General features: G+C 36.3%; 1 protein-coding gene across 3 annotated transcripts in view; it reads left to right on the forward strand.

Annotated features, from left to right (window-relative positions):
• Positions 1-23916, forward strand: part of ASCC3 (activating signal cointegrator 1 complex subunit 3) — a 373754-nt gene that overhangs the window by 201610 nt on the left and 148228 nt on the right. For all 3 annotated transcript variants that reach the window (XM_069077160.1, XM_069077161.1, XM_069077162.1), the window contains exons 19-24: positions 162-248; positions 1360-1536; positions 9154-9379; positions 18505-18659; positions 22573-22671; positions 23301-23469. In XM_069077160.1, coding sequence (XP_068933261.1) covers positions 162-248; positions 1360-1536; positions 9154-9379; positions 18505-18659; positions 22573-22671; positions 23301-23469 — 913 coding nt within the window. The remainder of the gene's footprint in view (positions 1-161; positions 249-1359; positions 1537-9153; positions 9380-18504; positions 18660-22572; positions 22672-23300; positions 23470-23916) is intronic.

Consider the following 23916-nt stretch of genomic DNA (forward strand, 5'->3'; position numbering starts at 1 on the left):
GTGTGTGTGTGTGTGTGTGTGTGTGTGTGTGTGTGTGTGTGTGTGTGTGTGTGGTACTTTAATAAAAATTCTTATTGGTATTTAATCATTTAAATTACTATATGGAACTTTTCTCTAAAATAATATTAAATAATAATTAAATATTAAATTGTCTTTGGTAGACCTTCAATGAACTCTTTGATGCTCATAAAACAGAAGGAGATATCCTTGCTATAGTGTCTAAAGCTGAAGAATTTGAGCAAATTAAGGTAAGATTATTTGCAGTGGCAACCACTCATATATAACATATAAATATTTAAACCCTATATTAAAAAATACTATACCATTCTCTCTTTACAGATTTTTTTTTTTTGCTTTCTTGGAGGGGGGAAGGCAGGGCAGTTGGGAGTAAGTGACTTGTCCAAAGTCACACAGCTAGTAAGTGTTAAGTGTCTGAAGTGGAACTTGAACTCAGATCCTCCTTACTGCAAAGCCAGTGTTCTATTCACTGCGCCACCTAGCTGCCCCTATTTACAGAATTTTTATCCCAGGAAAATATAGACTGAATAACATGCAGTATTTCAGAATATGGGAAATTGGCTTCAATCTACCAAAATTATGTAACTCCAGTGTGATTTGTTTTCACATCATGGCATCATATATTGTCCCTACACTATCAAATTCAAATACCTGCTTCTTTTAAATAGGTGTTGTGTTAACAGAAACTATTAGGAAATCACAAAGAATACAAATATATGTTTTGTTTTATAGTACTATAATATACCATATAATATGCTACATAATGTATAATACTATAATAACAATAAATTAAGGATAATGTAGAATGTCATGTTTTATTCAAACTTTTGGATATGAATTTTTCTTTACTTCTATTATTACTTAATCTTCTTAACAGTGAAAACTTTCATGCCATGAATCATAGTACTTCACAGTCCTGAGGTGTGACTGTATTGTGCAATGTGAAAAATACATGACTATAATGAATGCATTCAATGTTAATTCAAGATTGCCCTAATCTAGATGGACAGAGGTTTTACTCTGGTCAAATAAAAAATGAAATCTCATCAGTTGGAGGATGGTGAGGTCAGAAGATTCAATTTTTGTGGCATATCAAATTTTTGTAAGTCAATGGCAACCTTAATATTGGTGATGAATAATAATGTAAATTTATAAGTATTAAGACTATTTCAAATAACATTTTATTAGCAATAGTGTGCAGGAGTTATTTAGCATTTAAAGAGGAAACATTTATGGTAAAATGGATATTTTTTCAAAAATGAATAATGTAAGTTTAAATTTATAGTGAAGTTTTTCTTAAAAATCATCCCTTAGTTATCCTTAAAGATTTTTCCCCCATAGGTCAGAGAAGAAGAAATAGAGGAGTTAGATGTTTTATTGAACAATTTCTGTGAACTCTCTGCTCCTGGAGGTGTAGAAAATAGTTATGGAAAAATAAATATCCTTCTTCAAACATATATAAGCCGAGGAGAGATGGATAGTTTCTCCCTGATATCAGATTCTGCATATGTTGCTCAGGTAAGAAATTATTTTTCTTTGTCTCATTCATTATCAATGTTTCCTACATAAATAACGTATTCAATATAGGAATATTATAGACTACTAGTGTGAGAAACTTTTAATAATTTCAATAGGTACATTTCCTGAGGCTTATTAATCTCTTAAGAAACGTGCTTTAAATTAGTCTTTTTGTTTTCTAGGCTTATGAAAATCAAAAGGTGAGGATTATTAGTTCAAAATATTTCTAATGGCCATGTTTTTTTATTTAACAAAATGATGTAACAGCCTAATATGATTATTATTTCATTTTTCTCACTTGCATTTTCTCACTTATAGGCAAGGATATGATAGGATTTTGGAATGCAAAATATCTTAGAAAGCTGGAAACTTTCCGTGTGTGTGTGTGTGTGTGTGTGTGTTGTATAACACATTCCTATGATCTAAATTTAATAAATATATCATGTACCAACCTCATTTCAAATATGATCATTTTCAAACTTGACAAACCCTTCACTGATCTCTTATACTGTAATACTGGGAACTTAGAGGAAAGTGTTTTCATCAGCCATGAAGCTCAATGAATTTGTAACTTTAAAAAAAAATGATGTCTTAAATTCTCTGGTAATTTAGTTTGGGCCTATTTTTCATGAGGGCAATGTAGGTCATTTTGTCTATAATCCTGTTTTCCATTTAAATGAAGGAACAAAAAAGATTTGTTCTCTTAAATTCTTTTAAATGCTCTTTCCAATCTAACAAACTTTCTTTGAAAACTTGTCTTCCTGTATTAAGAACATCTTTCTTTTACATTACATTTCATTGGTTAATAACTTTAAATTAAGTAAAAGTAAAGACAGTCCTAACTAAACATGCTAAACAGATATTTTTATTAAATTTTATATGTAATGGGTTTTCTATGAAGGAATATAATGTTATAAGATGAAAGTAGTAAGAGATATATGGTTTTGAAATATAAAGGTGTAATATATGGAAGATATATTTCCATGGAAAGTTATGTTACACATTAAAACAAATACAAAGGCATACTTTAAAATTCCTTTAAACATGAAAAGAAGGAAGAGTTCATAAATGTGACTTATGTACATTAGTATATTAATTGAAAGCATTCTAGAATGTAATAAAAATAGTATCTAGGTGATGATTTCATAAAATATAAAAAGTGGAAACAGGTGTGCTGAGAAACTTTAACTTATACCATTTTTCACTGATCTTAGGTTGCATGTGGTTCTCCAGTGGAATATCAGAGAACAATATGCACTTAATAAGCACTCTTGTACTTGGCAATAGAATTTAATTCTAACTTCCTCTTTTTTATTATTTTCTCAAGATACTATTTTATATTTTGTTTTTGTTTTGATTTGATTTTGCTTTTTGCCATAGTAACTTTAATCTTGAAAGTTGATGGCATGGCTAGGAAGTCTGGAGAACCTTACTATTGCAGAGTTTTATCTGAAGCTATATTATGTTAACAATAACATAATTGTTAACAAGCCTGATTTGATTAAGAGACTTTTAGGATATTTAACTTACTCTTGAGGATTATGATGGGTTATTTTACCAGATATTAAAATGAGAATGTAAGGGCTATCTTGTTTAGATAAATCTGTAGGCCATGCAGCCTAATACTATGTTGTTGGAATTGACACCAAAGGGCATATGTGCTTTCTATATGTATAATGTAGTGGACATGGTTATCCTCCATAAAATTAGTTTATGGCACTATCCTTCACCCATTAAAATTAGACTCTGATCTCTAAGACTAAAAGTTGCACAACAGTTGCTGGTCACATTGGTATCGGGAGTTTCCTCTTCAAGGGTTCCCCATCCCTGCAGGATACTATTGAAATAACATATATGAACAAAAAAATTTAATTTACTATTTCAGTAGATAAATGATCTCGGTGTCAGTACCCCCTCCATCAGTACAGATTCCTCTCCACCCCATACCTTCCCATCTTATTCTTGTCTATTGACTCCAGTGAATCCTACATGAAGAACCTCTCCAGGTCTCTAGAATTCTTCTTTTAGGATTTTAGAAATTCTTTGTGCACCACTCAGTATACCCTAGTATACCAAGCTGTTATACCCAGTCTTACTACATGAGTGACCCACCTTCTTTTCTGATCATTAAATCCTGTGTATGTTACCTACTGTACCACTTTTTGCATACTTATATCTATCATGCTCCTCTACAGCGCTCTTTAGAGACTATGATGTTCCATGATTCATAGCTTTATAGCATTATTTATGATTTAAAAAGAAATTCCCACTCACCGTCCATGCTATTTCTCTTATTCAATTCTGGGCCCAGCTCATGATTAAATAATGCTTATCCAGTATGCAGGTAATGATACTGTAACTCAATGGACTGTTCATCCAAGCACATGTAATAGGTTTGATAGTAGGCATTCATTTTTCATCCATTGATTTTTTTCTGTATGTATTTGTTTACCAATTTCTCCTGAAAGGTTGCAAACCTCATTGAAAAGTCCCTTTAGTATTCTAGGTCTTAGTATAGTCAGTAGAATAGCATACTCAAGAACATCTGGTAGACCTCATCTTATAAAGGGAATGTACTTTTTGTTTTTATTGTACATAGTACAATAGGAAACACTTTTTCTCCCCTGTTTTACATCTCACTTATAAATATTGATCCAGAGGATCATAGAGCAAAGTTATTACATCATCACATCTTTCATTTTGCAGATGAGGGAACTGAAACTCATAAATTTACCCCAGATCATAGAAAGAGTAAAAACTACAATTTTGAACTTGTATTCTCTCATTTCAAAATCAGTATTCCTGCTATACCAATGCCTAAAACAAAACTTTGGTCCTATATTTTTCTGAAAAGTAGCAATCACCACAGGGTAAAAGTTAGTGCAAAACAGGGGGGAAAAGGTATTTGCTAGCTTTATGTCCTATGAAGAATCTAAACAAAAGTTAGGTTCCCTTTATAAGATGAGGTCCACAGATGCACTTGAGAATGCTATTCTAGGGGCGGAGTCAAGATGGCAGAGTAGAAGCATGACCTCTGAGCGGCTCTGGCTTCCACCTTCCCCAATCAATGTAAAAGGGGAACTCTGAACAAATTTTGGAGCTGCAGAACCCACAAAGTGACACAGAGAAGCTAATCTCCTGCTGAGAACAGCCTGGCAGACTGGCAGGAATTGGCCAGCGCGGTGCTCTGGGAGCCAAGCCCAGCTCCGTGAGGTTTTAGCCCCAGGGCAGGCCTAATCAGTCGCCAGCCTGAGGGACTCCAGATCAGCAGCAGCTGTGGCCATTTCCAGAATTATCAACACATAGATGCGACAAAGTGAGAGGTCAGTGCACTCTGGACTTTGGGACCCAGTAAGTGGGAGTGCGCTGAGCCACCAGCACAGCCAGCCAGCACCACATGGCAGCTTCAGCTCCTGGCTTGCAGAGTGTAGGGGGACCAAGCAACCAGTATGAGGGGTAATCGCTCTTGCTTTAACCTGCTTGGATCTGGATTGCAGTCTAGGGTGGAGGTCCCAGGGTGTGTGTCCAGATTGCCAGAGCCTGTGGAGGCCTCAGAGAGGGCACCCATCTTATACCTCCGGCAGCTGAGAAAACCTCAGCATTTGGGATGAAAGCTCCTATCTGGTGGCAGAGTCCTACTGTGGCAAAAAGCCCAGGGGTCAAGTGAGTGAGGGGTGACATGACCAGGCAAAGGAAACAAAGCAGACAGAAGATTCCAACATTAGACTCCTATTTTGGGGACAAAAAGCAGCAAAGCATGGAATAGGAGGAAGAGAGTGAAATCCTGCACCAAAAGCTACAAAGGAAAATATGAGCTGGTTACAGGCCATAGAGGACCTTAAGAAGCAGATAAGAGAAGTAAAGGAAAAATTAGGAAGAGAAATGAGAACAATGCAAGAAAATTATGAAATGAGAGTCAACAGACTGACTGAGGAAAATAACACCTTAAAAAATAGACTAACTCAATTGGCAAAAGAAGTTCAAAAAGGCAATGAGGAGAAGAATGCCTTAAAAAGTCGAATTTGCCAGATGGAAAAAGAATCTCAAAAGCTCACTGAGGAGAATCATTGCTTCAGAATTAGATTGGAGCAAATGGAAACTAATGACTTTATGAGAAATCAAGATGCTGTTAAACAGATCCAAACAAATGAAAGAATAAAAGGCAATGTGAAATATCTCATGGGAAAAACCACTGAACTGGAAAACAGATCCAGGAGAGATCATTTAAAAATTATTGGACTACCTGAAAGCCATGATCAAAGTAAAAACCTAGAAATCATCCTCCAGGAAGTTCTCAAAGAAAACTGCCCTGATGTTTTAGAACCAGAGAGCAAAATAGAGGTTGAAAGAACCCACTGATCACCTCCTGAAAAAGATCCCAAAAAGAAAGCTCCTAGGAATATTATAGCCAGGTTCCGGAATTCCCAGATTAAGGAGAGAATATTCCAAGCAGCCAGGAAGAAACAATTTGAATATTGTGGAAACACAATCAGGATAACCTAGGATCTGGCAGCTTCTACACTGAGGGATCGAAGAGCTTGGAATATGATATTCCAGAGGTCAAAGGAGCTGGGATTAAAACGAAGAATCACCTACCCAGCAAAACTGAGTATCATGTTTCAGGGGAAAATATGGTTATTCAGTGGAATAGAAGGCTTTCAAGCATTCTTGCTGAAAAAACCAGAGTTGAATAGAAAATTTGACATTCAGATACAAGAAACAAGAGAAGCATGAGAAGGTAAACAGGGAAAAGAAAACATAAAGAACTTATCAAAGTTGAACTATTAACATTCCTAAATGGAAAAACAATAATTGTTACTGATGAAACTTTTGTCAGTATGAAAATAGTTGAAGGGAATAGAAATATTTATATGTCTATATATGAGGGTATATATGAATATATATGTGAACGTGTGTATATATGTTTGTAGGTATACATAGAGGGCACAGGACCAATTTAACAGGAAGGGGTGATACTTAAAAGGTGAAATTAAGAGGTGAGAGAGAAATATAATGAGAGGAGATGGGGAGAGACAGAATGTGGTAAACTATCTCATAAAGGAGAGGCAAGGGAAAATGGTTACAATGGAGGGAAAGAATAGGAAGGCAAAAGGGAATTGCTCAACCTTATTCTCATTGAATTTCGCTTGGGGAGGGAATGAAATACACACTAAATAGGGTATCTCACCCTACAGGAGAGTAGGGGGGAAGGGGATTAGATGTGGGATGATGAAAGGGGGGGCAGGATGGGGGGGGGGGGAAGTTGGAAGCATCCACTTTTGAAAAGAGACAGGATCAAAGTAGAGAATAGAACAAGTGGGAGGTGGAATAGGAGGGAGGGAAATATAGTCAGTCTTTTACAATATATATACTATGTTATTGTTTTGTATTAGCTACACATGTATAACCTATACTGAACTGCTTATATTCCCAGTAAGGGTGGGTGACAAGGGAAGAAAGGAATGAATCTTTAGTTCAAAGTTTTAAAATCAAATGTTTAAATATATATATATATATATATATATACATATATATATATATACACACACACACATACTATTGTTAATACTATTTTACATGTAATTGTGAAATAAGATATACAGGCACTGGGGCATAGAGATCCACCATGCCCTACTGGTAAAGTAGAAAGGGGTAGGGTATGGGAGAAAATATGGGAGAGAGCAGATTCCAGGAGGGCATATCCTGTGGAACTGCTATTTTGGGGCAGTGGGTAGGGGAAAAACAGGGAGAAAATTTGTAACTAAAAGTCTGGCGGAAATGAATGATGTAAATCAGAAGTTAATAAAGCATTTGAAAAATGGAAAAAAGAAAAAAAGTATTTATATAAAAAAAAGAGAGAGAATCCTATTCTACTGACCATACTAAACCCTAGAATACTAAAGGTATTGGTACTGGTATTCAGGTATTGGACTTCAAGTATGCTATTTGTACTGTTGCGTAAAACCCTGATGTGCATAGATCTGAAATACTAAGTATAATCCTTGGTAGAAGAAAAAAATCTCCTTTTCCTGCTATCTTTTCCTTCACATTCATTGCTATCCACCTCAGTTCTAATCCTCCATAGTCTCTGCTCTCCAGAGGATTTCCTTTAGAATCTTTCTCTACTTTAACAAGTAAACTTCATCCTCAGATTCTTCCTTTAAATTCCTTCCTCTTGGGTAGCAACTGAATTCTAAACTTTCCCTGAATCATACAGTTTGAGAGGCAAAAACTGCAGAAAGAAAGCTAAGACAATAAAGTGGCCCAAGAATCAGAGAATGCAAGGATTGAAAGGGACTTCAATGACTATCCCGTACAACCTATACACAAAAGGAATGCCCACTGTAGTATGCCTACAAGTGGTCTAGCAAACTCTGAAGACCTCCAAGGAACAGAAACTCACTGCCTCTCAAGGCAGCCCATTCTCCTTTTGGACAACTCTAATTGTAGGAAGTTTTTCTCTACGTTGTGCCTAAATTTTACTCTTTGAAGCTTCCACCCATTGAACCTAGCTTCTTTCTTCTTGAATCAAATAGAAAAAAATCTAATCGTTCTATGTAAGAGCCCTTTAAATACTTGAAGATAGCTATATCTCTCTGCAGTTTACCCCCAACCCTCCAAAAGAAGTCTTTTCTATGTCCTAATAATCCCTAGGTTTTTTAGCCAATACTCATGACATGAACTCAAAGCCCTGCACCTTGATTGCACCATCCAACTTATCAGTGTCCTTCTTAAACTGTGGTGACAAGAATTGAATGTGATATCCCAGAGGAGGTCTGATTAAGGTCGAACATTGGAACCCTCACCTCCTTTTTTTGGAATATTGCTCAAGACCATAGAAGCCTTTTGGGTTGCCACAAAGATGCCTTGCCATCCTCTGTTGCTGGATGCTCCTTAACTCATAGGAGTAGAAGTTAACACACTCTGCTGGTAATTTCATACCCTTGCATTGCCACCTTCCCTCAACCTGTCTTGCTGCATTTGACATTTACGTTATATTTACATGTACACTAGTGATAATAACCTGTCCAGATTTTCTTCCCATGTCATATGGTGCCTCCAGGACAGTCAATTTTAGCACATGACTTAATATATACTGTTTGATATAAAAATGTTAAATTTTCCTTCTAAGCAAATTGCTGGCCATTTAATTATTTTTCTTATTTACTGCAACAAATTATTTTTATTCTGATAGAAAAATGTTAGGGTAATTTCATGATGACAATCTTGCAGTGGATTTTAAGGTGGGGGGGTGGTTAGATGCCTACAGAATTTTTTTTTAAGTTACTCCAATCTCATTTTTTTAATTGTATCTGAATAATACATTTAGTCCCTTCCCTGCAATAATGGCTTACTATCTGCTCAATGTAATCTTGCATATATACCTTGTTATTTACATGTTCTTCCCCTTTTCCTCTCCCACCTTAGAACTCGAGTTCCCTAAGAACAGGGACAGTTTTTCCCTTTCTCTGTATCTTCAGCACTTAACATAGTGCCTAGTACATAATAAGCACTTTAAAAATGCTTGTTATCTGACTGACATTTACAAGGAATCTTTAAAGTTTAACATCTCATCTTTTCGTCCTTTTCTATATCCCCCTTCTTTTGTTTCTACAGAATGCAGCTAGAATTGTCCGTGCCCTCTTTGAAGTTGCTCTCAGGAAACGGTGGCCTGCTATGACTTACCGGCTTTTGAACCTCAGCAAAGTCATTGATAAACGATTGTGGGGTTGGGCTAGCCCTCTGAGACAGTTTTCAGTGTTACCACCATCTGTCCTTACAAAATTAGAAGAAAAGAAACTCACTGTAGATAAGCTGAAAGACATGAGGAAAGATGAAATAGGTAAGAATTGAATTGTTTTTAAAACATTGTTATTTGGAAATAAGATCTTTTGCCTGTTGAAAAAAATATCATCGTATTTCACATAAAGTATTACCATTTTGATTATGAAATCTAGTATCCTTTTCTTGTGGAAACTGTAATTTTACCTTTGTACTAACAGCAAGGCATAGGGAAAAGATCATTAAGACTCACATTTGGAAACCTGATTTTTATTATATTTCAAACACAGGATAGCTCTTTTTCACCTTGGGATGGCTGCTTAGTTTTTCCTTTTTTTTAATATATAAAATACAAGCATTAATACTTCTGTAATATAACTCATAAATTGTATTACTGTGAGGATCAAATAAAATATATGAAAATTTCTTTTCCAACCCTAAAAAGCTATAGAAATTTAAGACACTATTAGCTTTTATTAAAGTCCTACTCTGATGCCTCATTGTACAGTGTAAGGGATCCTGAGTTTTCACAGAGTATGTCAGCAGGATGCAGGCTCTGACAAGTTTAACAAGCTGAAAAGCCTTCAGATATGAGCACAGCAACAGATTATATTCAACTAAGTTCGGAGAGGCTAATCACCAAAGGGTGATGACTTTTTTAAGCCTTAAGAATTTAGGAAAATCTGTTAAGTTATGAAAAGATTATTTATTTTCATCACTGTAGGCAAGGCCATCAAATCATGGATCCTTAAAGAATTATAACAGCCATGTTACATCAGTAGTAAAAAGCAGTCTCTGTTACTCTCCAGAAAAGCTTTTCCCAGACCTTTGTTCTTTTTTTCCAACTTCCCACACCTTCAACATTATTTAAGTTATTTAACAATATTTAAGTGATATGAGAGCATTCAACACAAACTCCCTCTCTTCTCCCATTCTCTTAATCTCAAAACCCCTTGACATCAAACCCCACTCTTTTTTTTTTAAGCAATTGGGGTTAAGTAACTTGCTCAGGGTTACATGGCCAGTTATTATTTCTGGGTGTGGTGCTAAGTATCAGAGCCCGGATTCGATCCCAGGTCATTCCGACTCTGAGGCCGGTGCTCTTACTCACTGAGCCACCTGGCCACCCCTAAGCAATTGGTGTTAAGTAACTTGCTCAGGGTTACATGGCCAGTCATTATTTCTGGGTGTGGTGCTAAGTATCAGGGCCCAGATTTGATCCCAGGTCATTCCGACTCTGGGGCCAGTGCTCTTACTCACTGTGCTACCTGGCCTCCCCAAACCCCACTCTTTCTTACTGCTCTCTGCCCAAGAAGTGGCCTTTCCCCTTACCAAGGCTAGTCCCTCTGCCTGGGTCCTTAAAACTACTCCTTTTCAGTCTTCTTTACTGATTCACCCCTTATATGATGCCTCCTAACTAGGGGTGTTTCCTGAACTTCTATACTCCCAACATTTCTCTGTTTACACTCTCAGTGAGATCATCAGCTCTCATGAGTTTATCTTCTCTGTGCTGATAACTTGAGGCTGATCCAAGATGGTATAATGGGAAGAAGTGCATCCTAGCTCCTCAACTGAATCCCCTCCCTAAAGACCTAGTAAAATGCCCCAGACTGAATTCTAATTGGGAAATCCTAGAAAAAAAATCATAGTAAATACTTTTTCTAACCCAGGGTGGCTGAGGGATACAGAGGTTTGTAGAAACTGGGGGCTAAGTATGACCAGGAGCAGTGCACACAGAATATTAAATTACCCAGGGACTAAAAGAGAGACAAGGCTAGGCACCAGGTTACAAAGCATCAGGACATGAAGAGAGCTGAGGGGATCTCTAAATTAGCACAAGTTGCAGAACAGGTATCATTTGGCAACTCTGTTGTACTCTATCCCATCCAGAGACAAGCCAAAGAGGACACGTACACATTGGGGTCATGGACATGAGCTATTGCTAGAATCCTCTACCTAATACTGAGCAAGGAACAAGTTCAGAAGCAAAGAGTGGCTATGTAGCTCTAATCACAGGAGCAAAACATGGACTTTGTTCTAGCTTCTAACCCAGCATGAAAACCTCAGTAGAATGAATAGTTGGACAGGAATCCCAAGTCAAATGGAACTCTTCACTTGAGCTAGTGAGCCAACAGAGCCTCCTAGTAGGCTGATATTGACAGAATCTAGCATCACTCTATTGAAACTGCCAACCAGGGACAAGCCAACAGACCCAAACTTGAAGTAGGAACTTTTAGAGCTCAGATTAGGAGAGTAGTGAGCAGTCAACCCCAGATCACATCACTTTGGGAATACTGAAAGCTTACAGAATCCTGAATCTGAATTGTGAAAGTAGTATAAGAGCATAGTCCAGCACTAATATTAAGTCAAAAATCAAGAAGTAAGGTGGGAAAATGAGCAAAAAAAAAAAAGTATTCCCACCATAAAGAGCTATTATGAAGACAGTGAAGTTTAAGAAAAAACCCAGAAGAGAATGATTTGAAAATACCTACAAATAATGCCTCAAAAAAAAAAATTACAATTTGGTTACAACTCTGGACAACCAGAAGGCCTAGATGAGTTAAAGAAAAAGTTTTTTGAAAAAACTAAAATTATTTTTAAAAAACCAAAGCTGTTAGCAGAAGAAATGGAAGTTACGGAAGTTATGAAAAGAGAATTAACAGCTTGAAATGAAGTATAAAATCTACCCCAAGAAAACAACTCCCTAAAAATTGGAATGAACTAAATAAAATCTCAATGAGTCATCAGGAAATAGTAAATTTAAATATTAAAAAAAAAATCCTCGCCCCAAAAATTGGAAATTGTGACGTGTCTAATAGCAAAAACAACTGACCTGAAAAAAGACTGAAGAGGAAAAAAAAAAGATCATTGGACTGTCTGAACATTATGACCAAAAAAAAGATCTTAGACATCATATTTTAAGAAATCACAAAGAAAAACTGCCTAAATTTCTTAGAACCATAGAGCAAAGTAGAGAGTGAAAGAATCCATTGGTCACTTCCTTAAAGGAACCACAGTCAGAATCACACCAAATTTAGCAGCCACCACTGTGTAGGAGTGGAGGGCTTAGAATATTATATTCCAGAAGCAAAATATCTAAGCTCACAACCAAGAATAACTTACCCGGCAAAACTGAGTATAACTCTAGCAGGAGAAAAAAGTGGGTATTGAATGAAATAGGGAACTTTTAAGCATTTCTATCCTAATGAACCCCTGGGCTGTATATCCAACTTCCCAACTCTGTCTCCTAATCTTCATTCATTTCCTACATTACCAACTGCCTTTTGAATATTTGAAACTGGTTGTCTATGAGACATCTTATACTCAACATGTCCCAAATAAAAGTGATTATCTTCCTCCAAAAATCCTTCCCTATGTCCAGATTTCCTTATTCCTATCAAAGGTACCACCATTCTTTCTGGTCTCTCAAGTTTACAATATCATTATTAACTTTCACTCTCCTTCACCCCACATATCTAATTATTTGCCAAGTCTTGTCATCTCTACCTCACAACATCTCTCTTATCTGACTCCTCTCTATTCATACACCACCTTTGTTCAGGCCCTCTTGCCAAGATTATTGCAGTAGTCTCCTAATTGGTCTCCCGTGACAATATATTCTACATACTTGTTGCAAAAGTAATTTTCCTTAAGCACAAGTCTAACCATATGACTCCTTTACTTAAAGTGGTTTCCTGTTACCTTGAGGATCAAATATAAACTCCTTTTTTAGCTTTTTCAGTCATCCTTTGTTCAGTCATTTTTCATTCGTGTCCAATTTTTCATGACCCCATTTGGGATTTTCTTGGCAAAGTTACTGGAGTCACTTGCCATGACCTTCTCCAGTTCATTTTACAGATGAAGAACTGAGGCAAATAGAGTTAAGTGACTTACTCAAGGTTTCACAACTAGTAAGTGTCTGAGACCATATTTGACTCCACAAAAATGGTCCTCCTGACTCCAGATCTGGCATTTAATTGCTGTACTATCTAGCTTGCCCCATAACCAGTCATTATAAGCTGACCCAAATTTTTTCAAATTCATTGTGGATTATTCTTCATCCTGCACTGTGTGATCCAACCAAACTGATCTTTTAATTTCTCACACAAGATAACTTAGACACCTATGTGTATTAGACAGATAGATGATTTTCCATCTTTGTGCTTTTGCACTGGTATATTTCACAGGCCTAGAATGTACTCCCTCCTCACCTTCACCTAACAAAATTTCTTTCTTCCTCCCCGATGTTATTCAGGCATCACCTTCTATATGAAGCTTTTGCTGATCCCCCTAAATGCTAATACCCATCCCTCCTAAATTATCTTGTATTTAACTACTTTGTATATTTCTTCTCAGTTTTTATTTTGTTATGTGTTTGTTATCTCCTCCCAAAGGATACCAACTCTTCATGAATATAAATTATTTTACTATATATCCTTAGCACCTAACATAGTATCTTATTAAATGCTTGCTGTTTTATTAGTATAATTTTAAATGGTTGTTTCTTCCTACTTTGATGTCTTTTGCTTGTGACTTGTTTGCTTTAAACTTTATTTCTTGTCAATCAGAAGCTCTATAACTCACTACAGTAAAGTGAATTCAGAGTACTTTTGACCTGGTGGCAGAACCAAAGGATGCATTTGAAGAATGTTTATTTCATGATTCAGCAGTGCTTCAGCCATCATTTTGTTCTTTCATTTAAACATACTTAAGCTTTTGATTTAGACTCATTATGTTAATGCTTCATTTTAACAATGATGAACTACTTAGGAAGCTTTCATTTGGGGTGAGGGATGAACAGATAAGAGGAAGTACAAATCAAAATAAACATGATGACAGTATTAAAGGATCTTGTAGTTATATCACTAAATCTTTCTAATTCTATTTCTAAATATGATAACATGTGGCATGAATATAGTTTTAAGAATGTGTACGAACAGGAAAATAGATGGGCTGGTCATGTATCAAGAATGAAAGGAGAAGAGAGTAGGAAATAAGCATTTGTAGTGCCTACTATATGCCAGGCACTGTGTAAGTCCCTTACAAATAGTACCTCATTTGCTTCTCATGGCAACCCAGCAAGGTAGGTACTGTTATTTCCCCCATTTTATAGATGAAGAAACTAAGTCAAATAGAAGTTAAAGTAACTTGCCCAATATCATACAATTAGTAAATATCTTAGGCTGGATTTGAACTCAGATCTTCATGACTCTAGGCCCCTGTCAACTATCCAATGTGCTTGTCAGACAGACAACAGCAAGACAGCACAAGTGGCACCCTGGTATATCCAGTGAGAAGTATGTGGAGGTAGTTCTTTTTGGAGGATTTGTTGGAAATCAAGTACAAGAATTCCACAGAGTGGGAAGTTGTAAGAGGTTTGCATTTTTCTTTATGTACCATATCACAAATTTCAATAGTATTTCAAAGGATCTGTGCTTGAATAAATATGGGCACTCCACACAGTTGTGATCTGGATTATCACAACCTATCCATCCCCTCTCATTCTGTCCAACTCATGTCCTACATCCTCTAAAGAGAGACCTCCCACCATGCTCAGGACTTTTCTGTACATTTCTTGACATTGCATGGACACTGGTTGGTATTCCATCAGTTGCTCTTATTCCACTTACTCCACCAGTATTCCATCCTTGCTCTTACCTCATGACTGACCTACCTCCTTTCCCATCATACATCCCTTTGATGACCAGGATCTTATTCTGTCTGTCTTGAACTTTTCTGTTATCCTTTACATTACCCTTACTTTAATTCTTTAAAGATAGGTATTCTAGGGGGCGGAGTCAAGATGGCAGAGTAGAAACAGGACTTCCGTGGAGCTCCAGCTCCCACCTCCTCCAATTCATGTAAAAGGTGACTCTGAACAAACTTTGAAGCTACAGAACCCACAAAATGGCACAGAGAAGCTAACCCCCTGCTGAGGACAGCCTGGCAGGCCAGCAGGAAATAGCCAGCGCCATGCTCTGGGAGCTGACCCTAGCCCTGCTGGAGCCGGAGGTTTTAGCCTAAGGGTGGGCCTGACCAGCCACTGGCTGGAGGGACTTCAGATCACCAGCAGCTGTCATGGTTTCCAAAATTATTAACCCATAGATGCTAATGACAAAGTGAGAGGTCACTGCAGTGTGGACTTTGGGATCCAGTAGTTCGGGAGTGTGGTTGGCCTTTATCCCCAGAGGGAGAAGCCTCTGAGGCTCTGCAACCATGCAGCCGCCACCACATTGCAGTTTCAGCTCCTGGCCTTCAGATTGTAGGGGGACCAAGCAAACAGACTGAGGGGTAATCACACTTGCTTTAACCTACTTGGATCTGGATTGCAGTCTAGGGTGGAGGTCCTGGGGTGTGCGACCAGCTTGCCAGAGTATGTGGAGGCTTCAGAGAGGGCAGCCAACTAAAAACTCTGGCAGCTGAGAAAACCTCAGCATTTGGGACGAAGCTCCCCTGTCTGGTGGCAGAGTCCTACTGTAGCAAAAAGCCCATAAGTCAAGTAATTGAGTGGCAACATGACCAGGCAAAAGAAGCAAAGCAAACAGAGAAGCCCAACTTTACACTCCTATTTTGGGGACAAAAAGGATCAAAGCATGGAACAGGAGGAAGACAGTGAGGTCAGAACTCCTGCACCAAAAGCTTCAAAGGAAAATACGAGCTGGTTACAGGCCATAGAGGACCTTAAGAAGCTGATAAGAGAAGTGGAGGAAAAATTGGGAAGAGAAATGAGAACAATGCAAGAAAATTATGAAATAAGAGTCAACAAACTGACTGAAGGAAATAACACCTTAAAAATAGACTAATTCAAATAGCAAAAGAGGCTCAAAAAGGCAATGAGGGGAAGAATGCCTTACAAACCCGAATTTGTCAGATGGAAAAAGAATCTCAAAAGCTCACTGAAGAGAATCATTCCTTCAGAATTAGATTGGAGCAAATGGAAGCTAGTGACTTTATGAGAAATCAAGATACTATTAAAGAGATCCAAACAAATTAAAAAATAGAAGGCAATGTGAAATATCTCATTGGGGAAACCACTGTCCTGGAAAATAAATCCAGGAGAGATAATTTAAAAATTATTGGACTACCTGAAAGACATGATTAAAAAAAGAACCTAGAAATCATCCTTCAAGAAATTCTCAAGGAAAATTGCCCAGATATTTAAGAACCAGAGGGTTGAAAGAATCCACCTATCACCTCCTGAAAAAGATCCCAAAAAGAAAACTCCTAGGAATATTATAGCCAGATTCCAGAATTCCCAGATCAAGGAGAAAATATTACAAGTAGCCAGGAAGAAACAATTTGAATATTGTGAAAACAATGAGGATAATCCAGGATCTGGCAGCTTCTACATTGAGGGATCAAAGGGCTTGAAATATGATATTCCGAAGGTCAAAGGAGCTGGGATTAAAACGAAGAATCACCTACCCAGCAAAACTGAGTATCATGTTTCAGGGGAAAATATGGTCATTCAGTGGAATAGAGGACTTTCAAGCATTCTTGTTGAAAAAAACAAAGTTGAATAGAAAATTTGACATTCAGATACAAGAAGCAAGAGAACCATGAGAAGGTAAACAAGGAAAAGAAATCATAAGGAACTTACCAAAGTTGAACTATTTACATTCCTACATGGAAAAACAGTAATTGTAACTTATGAAACTTTTCTCAGTATAAGAATAGTTAAAGGGAATAGAAATGTGTGTGTATATATAGATATATATATATATGTTTATATATACATATATACACACATACATATGTATGTCTATATAGGAGGGTATGTGGGCATATGAATACATATGTGAATATGTGTATATATGTTTACAGGTATACATAGATAGATGGCACAGAACCAATTTAATAGGAAGGGATGATACTTAAAAGGTGAAATTAAGAGGTGATAGTGGAATATAATAAGAGGAGAGGGGGAGAGACAGAGTGGGGTAAACTATCATATAGAAGAGGCAAAGGAAAATGGTCACAATGGAGGGGAAGAACAGGAAGGCAAAAGGGAATGAGTCAACCTTATTCTCATTGAATTTGGATTATGGAGGGAATGACATACACACTAAATAGGGTATCTCACCCTACAGGAGAGTAGGGAGCAAGGGGATGAGAGGGGGGATGATGGAAAGGAGAGTAGGCTTGGGGGGGAGGGAAGTTGGAAGCACTCACTTTTGAAAAGGGACAGGATCAAAGTAGAGAATAGAACAAGTGGGGGTGGAATAGGATGAAGGGAAATATAGTCAGTCTTTCTCAATATATCCACTATGGAAATGTTCTGCATAGCTACACATGTATATCCTATATTGAATTGCTTATCTTCCCAGTAAGGGTGGGTGACAAGGAAGAAAGGGAATGAATCTGGAATTCAAAGTTTTAAAATAAAATGTTTAAACATATATATATATATATATATATATATATATATATATATATACACACACACACTGTTATTAATATTATTTTACATGTAACTGGGAAATAAGATATACAGGCACTGGGACATAGAGATCGACCGTGCCCTACTAGAAAGTCAGAGAGTGTATGGGAGAAGGAAGATATGGGAGAGAGCAGATTGGAGGAGGGGCTATCAGTGGCATCGCTGTTTTGGGGTGGTGGGTAGGGGGAAAAATGGGGAGAAAATTTGTAACTCAAAATCTTGTGGAAATGAATGATGTAAACTAGAAGTTAATAAAGCATTTGATGAAAAAAAAAGATAGGTATTCTAGAACTTGCAGCCACATAGTACTACTGGAATATTTTTGTTTAAAAAAAAAAAAATAAAAAGCCCAGGACTTTGTTTCAGAAGTCAAACTTGAGTTCATTAAAAGCACTGTGTAGTTTCCCAAAGGAAGTCTTATTCACTTTCCAATTTTTGTTCAGAATTGGGCCCATAAACACAACTAACCAAAAACTAAGAAGATCTGCTGAAAAGAAGAGAAATTCTCAATTTTTAGACTCTTTTTAATACAAGGGTTAATACTGATTTTCTGAGCTGTGGCTTGCTAATTCAGGTTACCTATTTCAAAATATTCAAACATGCCAGGTCAAAAATGTCAGCCATTTTATATAGCAAACCAGAAACAAGCAATAAAACTGCCTCCTCTAAAATCCTATTTCTAAGTTGGATTGTTTAGATAGATATACATATATGCACACTTCATTCTCTTAGTATTTTTTCTTTAGGTCACATGCTGCATCATGTAAATATTGGGCTAAAAGTCAAACAGTGTGTCCATCAGATTCCTTCTATTACACTGGAAGCAGCTATCCAGCCCATTACACGCACTGTACTCCGAGTAAGGCTGAACATCTGCCCTGACTTCAAGTGGAATGATCAGGTAAAATCAAAAAATACCGAGCCACTATAATTAGGAAGAAAATTGTATTTAACTCTTAAAAGATACTCTGAAAAATGTTGGTCACATTTACTTGATTGCAATACTAATCTAAGTGTAATATGAACATACAAGTCTCAATGAGATAACTTCCTAGCTTATGGGAATGCTAACATTTCAGCTATTTAACAATATACTGCAAACATTCAGAAACCAGAAGAGAAGGTTTGTAACCAATCCAGGCTGTGATCAGTCTTACTGATCTGCTCCATAGTCACAGACTTACAAGACTTTTAGAAATGCAGCATGAATTTGATATTAGCTTAAGAATTTTAACATTTTGGGGTACAGTTCATATGTTACAGGCTTGATTTTGGACCCTATTTGAGCAGATTTTAAAAGGTATCTTTGTAAGGTCCTAGATCTACTCTAATCCATTTTCCTCATGGTGGTACCAGATGAACAGAATTTACCTAGGATTCAGAGGCTGAGAAAGGCCATTTAAAGGGAAATAAAGGACACAGAAGGGCTTTTTCTTTGGTCATATTTTTACAGTAGAGATGAATACTACACGTTGCTTTTTTTTCCCCCACAAACATGACCTATGTACACTATTAGGAAACTTAAATGGTCCCTTTAATTTCTGAATTACATGTTTCATGTTGTTACTCCTCATTCATTGCTTCAGGTCACACAGTTCTGCTTTAAAACTATCGGCAGTTTCCATACTTTTAAAAATGATTCTATTTCTCATTTATTAAGATTGTAATTATTTCATGCATCAAAAGTATTAGAATATGTCTGGCTTAGGTACAAAGCTGATTCAAATATGTAGGATAATAGCAGGTGTATATCTAATATGAATTGATTAAAAATAGCAATATTCCCAGACTTTGCATTTGAGGAATGCAAGAACCTGAATCTTACTCTAGTTTGGCCATTAATTTGGTCTCAGGAAATTGCTTAACCTTCTTATACTTTAGTTTACTCATCTATAAATACATGTAAAATTATATCAATTCTGTGTCTGAGTTCATGTGAAGAACTCATAATAAAAATCATTTTAAAACATTCCTCAAATATAAAATACTAAAAAAAATACCAACTTAAATCACATTAACCTAACCCCCATTTCTGCATGTAAATTACTCTGAATTTGCATTTTTAAAGTGGCAAACTGTAACCTGCTTATATAAATTGCTATCATGTAGTTTTTATTGTGCACAGAGGTATCTTAATTTTTATTGTATCTTGATCCACATCCAAAATTACTTTTACTCATGTTTTGTCAGATACCAGCCTAAATGCATTACCTTGTCATTTTGAACAGTCACCTAGATTGGTGGTGTCAAACAAATAGAAACAGGTACTAAATTGACTTGTTTGCACAGTGGATAGAACGCCAGGCCTGGAGTCAGGAAGACCTGAGTTCAAATCCTACCTCAGACACTTAGTAGTTGTGTGACCCTGGACAAGTCATTTCTCCCTGCTTGTCTCTGTTTCCTCATCTGTAAAATGAGCTGGAAAAGGAAATGATAATCCACTCCAGTATCTTTTCCAAGAAAATCCCAAATGGGGTCATGAAGTCAGACATGACTGAAAATGACTGAACAACAATACCAATTACCATACTACATAAGGATCTCTGCCAGCCACATATTGACTTAGAATACCACATTTTAACATTATCTATCTTCCATTATACTTTTATTTATTTTGTCAAATACTTCCCAATTACATGTTAATTGGATTCAGGTAACACTTGGGAGTGTCACTGACATAGATTGTGGGTCACATGTTTGACACCTCTGATCTTGATCATTGATCTTCAGAATGGGAGCCCTGGCATTTGAGATCCACCAATCAGTGTATGTAAAGATGTATTGCTTCTCACCCTGCCTGTCATAACTTGTCGTGGGGATTGTTAGCAACACAACCACACCCTTTATGACCCAGCATTTCCTCAGTCTGACCTCTCCCTACATTCTGAACTAGTGCCCACTGCACCATTTACCACAGGAATCATTTGGAAAAAACTGCCTCTCCCCCAATACTGATTCCCCTGCCCCAGACAAAGGGTTCTAGTAGTACCTTAGTGACTCTGAGATCAAATTAAAAACTTCTGCATTTTGCATTTTAGATCTTTAAAGAACCTGGCTCCAAACTGCTTTCTAAGCGTCTATTACTTCCCTTCTTATACTTTAGAGCAGAGGTTCCCAGATTTATTTGGCCTACTACCCCATTTTCCAGGAAAAAAATATTACTCATTGCCCCCCTGTAAATCTACTTTCTTTAACCCTTTAATTTTTTTTTGAAATTTGCATCATTTCAAAAAGTATTTTTAATGACATCTTAAATTTAATAATTTATTATAAATTTGTGAGGTTTTTCCTGCATTGAAATTTTGATGGTGTAGTATTACATCATGTAACCATATAGTACGGTTTTGTAAACAAATTACACACACACATATTCCTGCTGTTGCATGCTGAACTTCCTGACAGTGCGAAACATGCTTGCCTGCCAACACTTGCTCGTTACGACCTATTGGTGGACTTGACCACTGATTGGTTGCAACTTGTATTTTGTGTGTTTATTTGGAAAATAACATAATCACTATGACTTTAACTCTGTTATACAACTGATAAAACCTGTATAGATGGTTTTTCAAAATTTTCTTGTCTTTGCTTCTTTCCTTATGCTTTCACTGTCCTCTTATTTTTATTAAACAGCTCCCCATTTGCACCCAAGGTTACTCTACTACTCCCCTGGATCATTCCAGCACCCCCCATGGGGTGGTATAGTATATTTTGGGAACCTCTGGGTGTTTTTCTTTCTGTCCTTCATGCTCATATGAAAACACAACTAAAAACACAAACATGAATGGAAAATTAATATATGACATTATCAGAACCAGAACCTTATAAAGAAAGGTATGGATTTATGTTGAAAACTTTCTGCTGAGCTGAAACTAGTTAATTCACTGTTTCTTATTTTTGTTCTATGTACAATGGATATATATATACATATACACACACACACATACATACATACATAGATATATATCTCCACCCTAAAAAACGTGGTTCCTGCTGAAAAGGTCTTAAATCCAAAATTATCATCAACTGTTATTTGATTATTACCCATCTTTCATTTGAAAAAAAAATCTTTAAAATGAAGAAATTTACCTCTTTGGCTGGCTACTTTGATAAAATTAAATGAATAATGTCTTGCTAGCAAAAGTTGTCATTTACAAGTCCAAAATATTCTCTAGGTCCTGTCACGGGGATATGAGCTTTTTGAAGGCAGGTACTGTCTTTTGCCCTTTTTTCTTTTTTGGTATACTGAATTCTTAGGTGCCTGACACATAGAGGTGCTTAAGTAGATGTTTATTAACTGGCTGTTAATTATAATTAATAATAACAAAAATATTTTTGCACCATTAAGTAAAATTTTTTTTAACAAATATTTAGTTAGGGGTGGCTAGGTGGCACGGTGAGTAGAGCGCTGGCCCTGGAATCAGAAGGGACCTGAGTTCGGATCCGGCCTCAGACACTTAACACAAAAAAACTAGCCATGTGACCTTGGGCAAGTTACTTAACCCCAATTGCTCTCCAAAAAGCAAAAAAGAAAAAGAAAAAAAGAAAAGAAAAGAAAACCGAAGAAATATTTGGTTGATCTTTATATTATTTTTCAGTTTCTATTTTTACATTTGCTTTATAATACATATTAGTACAGTAGTATATATTATATATGATTTGTAAGTAAATATACATATGTTGGAGGTTTGACTCAAAAAAAATTGGACATCACTATTCTAGACTTTAAAATTTTACCTTGCAGGTAAGAAACCTCTCCTGTCTACATATACCATAGCATATAATACATTTTGTTTAATGACCTTGTTTTTCTCTAGGTGCATGGTACAGTTGGAGAACCGTGGTGGATTTGGGTAGAAGATCCCACAAATGATCATATTTATCATTCTGAGTATTTTCTCATTCAAAAAAAGCAGGTAAATGTATAGAGCCATTCCCATATTAGGCACTTAAGAAATGTTTACTTCAATAAATTTTATAGACCAACATAGAAAAAGAGGAACTTGGTAAAATCATGTTTTTTTTCTTCTCACTTTTGTAATTTTAAATAACATCCTCATTTGGCTAACAAAAAATCACAGTTAAGTAATACAGACATTTTTATTGTGATGCTTATTATTTTAGTCAGTTCAGAAAGTCAGAATGAGGTCTATGTAATTTTATTGCATAATTATAATTTTATTGTGATTGACCAACTGAAAATCAATTCATACATTTTAGAGCTTGAGGGGGCCTTAGAGATTATCAATTCCAATCCCCCATTTTATAGATTAAAAATTTGAAGTAAAAAAGTGATTTATTTTTGATGGTATCTATGTGCATCATTAGGATAAGCTTTATACTTTGTTTTATTAGGGAATTCTCAGGAAAGAACTTAATGCAGGTTTCAACAACAGTCAACCTCAATATACCATTTAGCTTGCCCTAGTATATCTTGCTATATAAAGAGAAGATGTATTTTTACTAAGCGGATTTTTAGAGTATAACCTGCTACTTTTAAGATACTGGAAAATCCAAACTCATAATTGACTTTCTCTTATATTAGGTCATTGCAAAAGAATCTCAGTTGCTGGTATTTACAATCCCTATTTTTGAACCTTTGCCTTCTCAATACTACATTCGGGCTGTTTCTGACAGATGGTTAGGAGCAGAGGCTGTATGTATCATCAACTTTCAACATTTGATTCTACCACAGAGACATCCTCCTCATACAGGTAATATATCACCAGGAATTTGAATTACTTGTTTCCCAGAGCTATTGCTTTGATTAATTCTGGTTGTATATAAATTAAAAACTAATATATAGTCATATTTTTAAAATACCCTTTTCCCATATTACCTCCATGTCTAAAAACCTGTATTGTTTATAATTTATAGAACTTAAAAATAGTTACTTGAATTGTTGGTCACATAATTTTTTTTTTATTTCTGATGTACAAAATCTTTCTTTTTGTGAATCTAAGATCTTATCTACCCTGAAGAGTCCTTGATCTCATGAAACCAAATGAGTGAATGAATGACTTAGTGTTTTACTAAGTGCTTACTGTCTGCCAAACACTGGATTGAGCATGAGAGATGAAAACAGAAAAGGCTAAATGGCCTAAAGGAGACTCTTATTTAATAAAAGAAAGTTCAGTTTCAGGGCAGATGTAAAAGCCTAG

This window comes from Petaurus breviceps, unplaced genomic scaffold (assembly GCF_028583685.1).
Source record: "Petaurus breviceps papuanus isolate PSGF00001 unplaced genomic scaffold, PetGlider_PUasm1.0 90977, whole genome shotgun sequence".
Taxonomy (NCBI): domain Eukaryota; kingdom Metazoa; phylum Chordata; class Mammalia; order Diprotodontia; family Petauridae; genus Petaurus; species Petaurus breviceps.